This window comes from Delphinapterus leucas, chromosome X, assembly GCF_059928025.1.
Source record: "Delphinapterus leucas isolate spDelLeu-1000000601 "Yukka" chromosome X, BTC_Dleu_Yukka2, whole genome shotgun sequence".
Classification (NCBI taxonomy): domain Eukaryota; kingdom Metazoa; phylum Chordata; class Mammalia; order Artiodactyla; family Monodontidae; genus Delphinapterus; species Delphinapterus leucas.
Genome location: NC_143150.1, coordinates 99,426,899 through 99,435,263, shown reverse-complemented (window position 1 = coordinate 99,435,263; position 8,365 = coordinate 99,426,899). Strand labels below are relative to the sequence as shown.

The following is an 8,365-nucleotide window of genomic DNA, read 5'->3' as shown; positions in this document are numbered from 1 at the left end:
TTCAAATGCATATGATAATTTTGCACACCTTATAGTGTGGTCATGAAAAGTAAATGAGATAAAGCACATAAGGCACTGGGCATGTGTAAAATGCTTTACAAATGTTGGCTGTTGTTAAGACCAAGATAAGTCTGTAAAAATAGATTTTTTTTCAAGAGAAAATAATTTACACAGGAAGCATACTGGAAAGTTTTAAATTCAAATCAATGATTAGTAGGAGAAAATATGTAAGCTTTCCTCATTTTCTTCCTTATTCTCATGGATAAATGTATGCAAATCACATTTAACCTAAAGAGCTAAATTTTAAATCCTCACCACCAGACATTTTCACTTTCTAATAAATACAATACCAGGTAAAACCATGTTCTTAATGCCTTTAATCACCTACATCAGAAAATTGTCCCTTCCTCCCTGACCGTCTCTTCTTTCACTTTGTTATTTTCTCCTTCAAACAGGAAATAGAACGTCTGGATCCCATTCCAGCTGCCTTATTCAACTTCCACTAACCTTTGAGACCATGGCTATGGAATTAAAGTGGGTTTCATTATACCATGCTTTAGTAGGAACCCTTCTAGATATAAGTGGTAGAAAGCCAACTCAAAGTTTTTTTACAGCAGGAAATGGTAGTGGTGCCTACAGGATTGCAGAGGCCTTTCTTGTGACCACATGATAATTCAACTTCTCCTTCTGCCCGCTCCTGTTTTCTTATCTTTCCTTCCTTTCCACGGGTGTATACCTCCAAGGACACTCTCAGCTCGAACTCCTGAACACTAATCTCCACCTCAGAGTATACTTCCAGGGAACCCAGTCTGTAAGAATAACTGAGATGTCCAAGTATCTCAGGTAGATCAGACCCAAGAATGCAAACCTTGTCATCGTATTTGTCTCAAAACCTCTCAATCCTTCCCCAGCTACTGATCTGATTTTGTGTTGGTGTGATTCTTATGCAGCTTCTTAGCGCAAGGTAATAGAGATGGTCTATGGCAGCAGCAGGCATGCATCACTCACAAAGAAAGAAAAGCTTCACCCACTCTCTTCCATAGTCCCTAACAACTCCCTCCTCATGCAAATAATTCTCATTGGCCTCGTTTGGGTCAAATGCCCACCACTGGGACGATCACCGTATCTAGGGAGATGAAGTCCTCTCATTTGTCATCCTTAAGCAAGGAAACTGGGGCCACATAACTCATGGATGCACAGAGAGTGGAATCATGGCAGTTCTGAAAAGAATAGCATGCACAGTAGAGATAAAAGGAACACAAATCCATTTTTCATCATCACCAGGAACAAAATTCATCAGGCATCTTGGTGTGGCAACACACCTCCCTTTCTTCAGCATTCCATACATCCTTCTTGGAAGAAATTAAGAGTCTACTTCTTTACTTTGACAAATCAAGAAGGAATTATTGTCAGGATGCAAAATCAGGGGGTTTCCTAGAGACTTGGGACTGCTTCTCTCTTTTTTCCCTCTGCAAGAGGCATCTAGGGTTTCAATCACAAGCCTGATGGTGTTGGTCATTACTGCCTGCTAGAAGGGGTGAATACTTCCTTACATTCATCACAGTCTAACTTGACATTAACAGTTTCGGAGGCAGTGGAAGCCAAAGTGACTGGGAGAAGATAGACGGTTAGCTAATGCACAGAGGTTCAATTTTCTTCATTCTTGGTGTCCAGTCCATACCAGTCAACCAGTACCTGTTGGTCCTTTATCAAACCCTCTGCTTGTCTTTTCAAGAGCAGAGGACATTGAAATTCACTGGAACAGTGTTCTCAAAAGGGAAGTTACTTTCCATAAAAGAAAGATTTTACTCTTCATTGCAACTGAGCTCTCTTCCTCCAGCTGTGAAACTGATTGAAGTTCTTAAGGCTCGTAAGACAGCTCTACTCACAGCCCTGTGATTACTTTTATAAAGGAGAAAAAAAAGCCATAGGAGGGAATGGTTGATCACCCACAAAAATATTCTTTCTTTTTTGAATTTTCTTCTCAAACTGCGGAAGGAGGGGAAAGAAGTTGGGAAATATTCGAGGAACATTATTTCCTAGTATATGAGTATCCAGGGTCCCTTCTCCATTGCTTCCCCAGCAGAGCACGGGCCTTAGGAGGTACATGAAAAAATGTGGGAGAGACTTGAAGATTAAGATAGAATAAGGGAAGATCAACCCTTTCCCAGTAGGCTGGGAAAGAGAAAAGAGAGGAGGGGTAGGGAGGGGAAGACTTTGGTAAGTTTCAAAGAGCCTGATGGAGCCACAGTCATCACTGTGAAAGAATGTGAGAGTAACAGACAGAGGGAGAGCAGATTTTAAGGTGTTTTATTCCTCATTAGGCATATATGCCTCCCTTCTTTAATTCCACCAGAAAATGAGTACAGGTCTGAATTCCTTTCTGTATCAGGCAAAGTCCAGTCAGGAAAACAGAAACCACCCTATTTCAGCAGAGGGAATTTCACCCCAGGGATTTGCTACATGGATGATGGGAAAGAGGCGAATCCCAACCTGGGCGCAGAGGCAACATCAAGATTAACAACTACAGGGAGTGGTGACCGCCCTCCGGGTTGGACGAAACCTGGCAGGAGGTGGTGTAAGTCAAGCCCAGAAGCCAGGGCCTGTGGCAGGAACTGGAACTACAGTGGTGACGGCCAGCAGGAGCTCAGGCCACAGTGGGGAAGGCTGGCCGGTGGGAGCCGGAGCTTCCGGTGGAAAGGCAGCCACTTCCAAAATGCCACTTGAAGCAGAAAGCGGGGGGTGTCCCTCATCCTCCATCCTCTGTTCCTCATCTGAAACAGAACAGAGCGAGTAAAGGCTGAGGAATAAATCCCAGAGCAGAGAGGCAAATAACTGGCATATAACTTGATGGTCTAACTGTGTGTCTTTGAATTCATCTCTGTGTGTAACTGAACCAGGGAACCGACTGTCTTTTATGTGGGTTACCTATGATTCAAGAGCCACGCAGAAAGTCACAGTGGAGTACCTTTCCTTAAATATTAAAAAGTGAAAAACAATATTATTATACTCACGGTCATAATTCTGCAGGTTGTCTCAAGTGCTTCATAGACAATAACCCAAAGAGTTCAGGCCTCTCCTCTTTTTTCTTCTCTTGTTCCCTTTCGCTCCTCCAGTTTCTTCTTTTACCTCTCTATTCACTCTAGCTGTTGTACAACCACCCTGATGCAATCAGGGGTTACCATCCTACCCTTCTGTCTCTTTCATGTCCTGAAGACTGGATGGGAGTCAGAGAAAAAAAAATGCTAAATCTGCCTTTGGCATCTACCATACCTGACATACCTTTGTTCTGACCCTGTTTAGCTACCTTGCCTAGAAGAATGTCACGTCTGCCTGGGAATACTACAGTCATTCAAACGTTTTGGTCTATTTGTTATGTTTTCTTTTCCCATGGTTGTATTAGGAGTGATCTGGGATGTGGTTGCCACTGTCAGGCTTTTTTTTCTGGTATCGTGGCTAAAAGTATAGCCAAATTGCTTGGGTTTTAAATCCCAACTGCATGGTTTCCTAACTGCATGACCTTGGCCAAGTAACTTAACGGCTCAGGGTCTCAGTTTCCTCATCTGTAAATGTAATCCTAATAATAGAAACTACTTTATAGTGTTGAATTATTAGTACCGAATTAATTTATTTATATAGTGAATTTATGTATGTGTGTGTATGGGTGTCTTTGTGTGTAGACACACACATAAGATATGTATCAACTCATATATACATATGTGTGTGTATATATGTACATACACATGTATTTACATGCACACATACATATCTTAGAAAATTGGCACAAAGTAAGCATTCTATAAATATCAGCGATCACACCTGTTATAATTTTTCTCAACAAGACTCTGCAAATGCTGCTCCAGTCTATCAAAAGATACCACATCTATTTAATGTTTTTTACCTAGCCCAAAGTCATGGCTAGTTGGGTGACTTTTTAAAAATTGACACTTGATAACTGATCAGTCCAAAGATTAATTCACAGTGTAAAACACCATGAATTGTACTGTTATTTGCCTCTCAGTTGTAGAAATTAGTTTCATTTCCCACTATGTTTAGTTGTGATTGGATCATGGTAGACTTTTTTTCTGTCATTTTTTTGTGGTTAAAGATTTAAATTTGTTATGGAGACAAGCTTTTCAGTTGACCAATGGTTAGCTAATTTCTGATAATAGAAAAGGAAACAGATTGCCCCAAGGCTGCTGTTTTCATTTCCTCATGGGAGGAAGAAGCATAGCAGAGAAGAAAGGCACACTCGAGGCACTGAACCTCTGCCACCATGGGGAACTTGTTTGTGAATGAGGGCCTCTCCATCTTCGTCATTGTAAGTACCAATGAGAATGAAATTACAAATTCTCTGACTTGTTTGGGTTCTCTTGGAAATGAAAATAGAGCAAAGCTTTTTTGTTTGTTTTGTTTGAGAAATTGTGTTGAAACTGATTTATTATGTGAACATGCATCCATCTGTAAGCAGAGTGAGTCCATTCTTCCAAACTTATTAATGGAAAGAATGTATCTGGGGTCTCACTTCACCTAGTTTATTTCTGGAGTTTTTAGGAGTAATAAATTAGCCAGCATTTCACAGTGGGAGTAGGAGACATTTCATTCCTTGTTTACTCAGCGGCAAATTTCTCTATTTTTAATGTATTTATACCACCTAAAAATGGGCAATTGAAATTTTATACAGTTTTCCAAATAACAAATGCAAGACTGGCTCATGTATGGGAAATTGGCCTTTATTTCAGTAATGACACCAAAAATAATTGAAGTTCTCAATTTTCTTTTTTAAAAAAGTATCTTCTTTTCTCTGAGGTAAACTTTAGTTATTTGTGAGGTTTTTAAAAAATTTAAGGGGAGGGAACTGAAAAAAAAACTATCTAGACACATATTTATAGCGTATATATGGTATATATTATATTTAGCTGTATATAAATCAATATAGTCTGTCTTGAGAAACAATTTTTGTAAGTAAAGATATGGCTAATTTTCAAACAGACATGATGATTTCTTTAGTTTTTAACATAACATAGATCAACTATTTTTTTAAGATGGTCTCAGCAAAGCAATCACAGACAACTGGGAAGATAGAAATGTGATTTATAAGTAGCTTTTCCAAATAGCCAATTAAAGTATTACCCAGATGTTAAAAAGAACACTTATGTATGAATTTTTTGAAAGAATTTATCATGAAGTAAATATGACTCTTTGAGCTGTAGAGGTAGAGAGAAGTGAGTGGCACAGATAAAATAAAAATCACAAATATTTTCTCATTTTAAAAAAATTAAGCCAAATCAACACTCTAATGCAATACAGAATTGTTCTGAGGACTCCAAGCTGTTAAGTTGATTTCTTATCCCCATTTGAAGAACAGATTACTCCTTTAAAAAATAAGTTCAAATATAAACACTTTTAGCTCTTACCACAGTTTTCCCAGGGAAGTGACCTCTATCTAAATTACACACTCATATACTTGAAAGTGAATCCACAGCTTGGAAGACAAGAGTAAAAATGACAAGGTTAGGAAATGGAGAAGTGGTTTTAGTACCTTCTTCTTTATAAAGAGAGACTATTCTCAAGCATCGAAGGACATCAAATAGCCTCAAAGCACAGTTAAGAACAGATTGCTACTGTGGAGCTGAAGGTGGAGGACTGGGTAGAGTCATCATTTGATGCAGTCAGTGCTTGGGATGAAATGAGCAGTCACAATCTAGAAGGATCTCCCTTTAAAAAAAAAAAATCCCATGCCTCTCATTCCCTCATCGATGCTGAATATTCCCTCTTTCAAAAGTGAAGCAGGGCTTCCCTGGTGGCGCAGTGGTTGAGAGTCCGCCTGCTGATGCAGGGGACACGGGTTCGTGCCCCGGTCCGGGAGGATCCCACATGCCGCGGAGCGGCTGGGCCCGTGAGCCATGGCCGCTGAGCCTGTGCGTCCGGAGCCTGTGCGTCCGGAGCCTGTGCTCCGCAACGGGAGAGGCCACGACAGTGAGAAGCCCGCGTATCGCAAAAAAAAATAATAATAATAAAAAAATTAAAAAAAATAAAAAGTGAAGCAAAACTTATGAAGTAGAATTAAAGCCTTGTCATTTTAGCTGATGAGAACTCCACTAGCTGGGGCGGGATGCTGTGTGGCGGAGAGAGGTAATCACACCTGTGAGAATCAAACACAAAGTCCTGCTGGTGCAGGGGACAGTATAGGAACAGATTCCTTTCCCTTCTCTTTGTAAGAAGAGTCACCTGCTGTCATCTATCAATCTAAAAGGAGGAGAAAGAAAGGAGGGGAGATAGATAATAACTCCGCATACGGCCCAAGTAGTATAACAATCACAGGGGACAACACAGGGAGGAAAGGTTACTTACAGAGAAGTGTAGTGATACTCTTGCAGGAAGGAGCTGGCTTTGTAACCACCTTAATCAAAGGCTGTACTTGGGGAAGTCCTGACCCTGGTCTGACTCTAAACTGCTGTGAAATCTACCTGTTGAAACATGACAACTTCACGCAACCACTTCTGTTTGTGCAGCTGGTATGGCTGGGGATGAACGTCTTCCTCTTTGTCTGGTACTACCGGGTTTATGATATTCCAGATAAGTTCTTCTACACTCGAAAACTTCTTGGGGTAAGTATAAGTTCCATCTCCCTCAGTATTGACTGGCTCCCATGTCTAATCAGAGATTCTTGTTCCTATTCCTTTTAACGTTTTAAAGAAGTATTCTGACCAACCCAAAGAGCACCATCGGCCTCACTCCCTCCATTGCAACCCCCTGGGCAAGAGTCTTTAGGCCTTCCAGTGTGGGACAGACAGAAGTGTGGCAGAGGGTCCCGGCGGCATCCTTCCCCTCCCAAGAACTACTGTGCTACTGTTTAGCTTGAAGGAGAAATCTAATACTGACTCCGGAATGGATGGCCAGGTTGGAAAGATCGATCCAGGGGTGACACAGGTGGCACAAGTGGGACTTCCTATATTCTCTAAATCATCCGATTCCTATTAACTTTTGTGCATGAAAAACCCTGCTCCTAATGACATGTTATGAAATACTCTTCAGGAAATAAGCCTCTCCCTACATATGGAGGCTTTGAGGAACTTGCCCAAAGATCACGTTCTTTGACTCGACTGGCAGAGCAAAGGCCCCTGACTTTTCTTGGGTCCGATAACATTCTCAGTTTCCTTGAACTGACAGGGCTCTTCTTCTTCATAAATGAAAATAAGAAAATAAGTACAATTACGGCTGCCCCCAGAGGATATCATTTGTTACATCATACTGAAACCATTACTTAATACTAATTATAATATGTATTATACATCATATGCATAGATAATTATAACATATAATTCCACTACACTATTATAATTGTTGTTAACTTATTCAGGTTGATGCTGAAAAGGATGATTTCCCTTTGCATTTTCCTCCTCCAAAATATGCAACTTCTTTAGGCATTACAAATATACCATACAAACTTAGTTACTGTTGAGGTTAGTCTATGTGCTAAGAAAATCTTCTTTACAAAGACCTAATTTCTATACTGAACTCTAGTTAATGATATGCATGCTTAAATATTTAGGAGGAAGTAAACCGATATCTGCAACTTACTTGGAAATACATCAAAAATAAGATGCATTGATGGATGGATAGAGGGATGGGTAGATGGATGGAGAGGTGAATAGACATGTGCTAAAGCAACCATTGTAAAATGTAAAAGGTAGAATCTTGGAGATGAATCAACAGGTATTCATTGTGAAATTATTTCAAATTCTCTTTATGTTTGAAAATATTCATAATATTTATTTTAATCTGGCCCTTGCTCCCCACCCCAACATTTTATTCATTTATGATGAAGAAGAGCCCTGGCTCTAAAGGACCTTCCTTCCCAGATAACTTGATATCTCTTTTTTTTTTTTTTTTTCGGTACGCGGGCCTCTCACTGTTGTGGTCTCTCCTGTTGCGGAGCACAGGCTCCGGATGCGCAGGCTCAGCGGCCATGGCTCACGGGCCCAGCCGCTCCGCGGCATGTGGGATCCTCCCGGACCGGGGCACGAACCCGTGTCCCCTGCATCGGCAGGCAGACTCTCAACCACTGCGCCACCAGGGAAGCCCCTATAACTTGATATCTCTTGAGTGTGGGCCTCATGCTGGGAAGCCTGGGGGAGTGGGTGTAGGCAAGTGGGGCGGGCGGTGTCCTGGGCGCACAAGAGTCACCCTGCTTCTTATCCTGCCTTTTCCAGTCAGCGCTGGCACTGGCCAGGGCCCCTGCAGCCTGCCTGAATTTCAACTGCATGCTGATTCTGCTGCCAGTCTGTCGAAATCTACTGTCTTTCCTCAGGGGATCCAGTGCGGTAAGAACCAACATTACAAAGTTTGAGTTCCTCAGAAT

At 41.2% G+C, this 8,365-nt stretch overlaps 1 protein-coding gene and 1 long non-coding RNA gene across 3 annotated transcripts in view; one reads left to right on the top strand and one right to left on the bottom strand.

Moving 5' to 3' along the window:
- Positions 1 to 2,294: 2,294 nt before the first annotated feature.
- LOC111170451 (uncharacterized) lies at positions 2,295 to 7,890 on the bottom strand. Its single transcript, XR_002643457.3, has 2 exons — positions 6,355 to 7,890; positions 2,295 to 2,774 (listed from the first exon to the last, which is right to left on the bottom strand). It is a non-coding gene; the product is annotated as an uncharacterized LOC111170451 (long non-coding RNA).
- CYBB (cytochrome b-245 beta chain) overlaps positions 4,193 to 8,365 on the top strand; it is a 35,762-nt gene continuing 31,589 nt past the window's right edge. The window contains exons 1-3 of one of the 2 annotated variants that reach the window (XM_022565595.3): positions 4,193 to 4,321; positions 6,516 to 6,611; positions 8,217 to 8,327. In XM_022565595.3, the coding sequence (XP_022421303.1) occupies positions 4,277 to 4,321; positions 6,516 to 6,611; positions 8,217 to 8,327 (252 nt within the window). In that variant the 5' untranslated portion in view covers positions 4,193 to 4,276. The remainder of the gene's footprint in view (positions 4,322 to 6,515; positions 6,612 to 8,216; positions 8,328 to 8,365) is intronic. The other variant, XM_022565596.2, reaches the window with a different exon arrangement.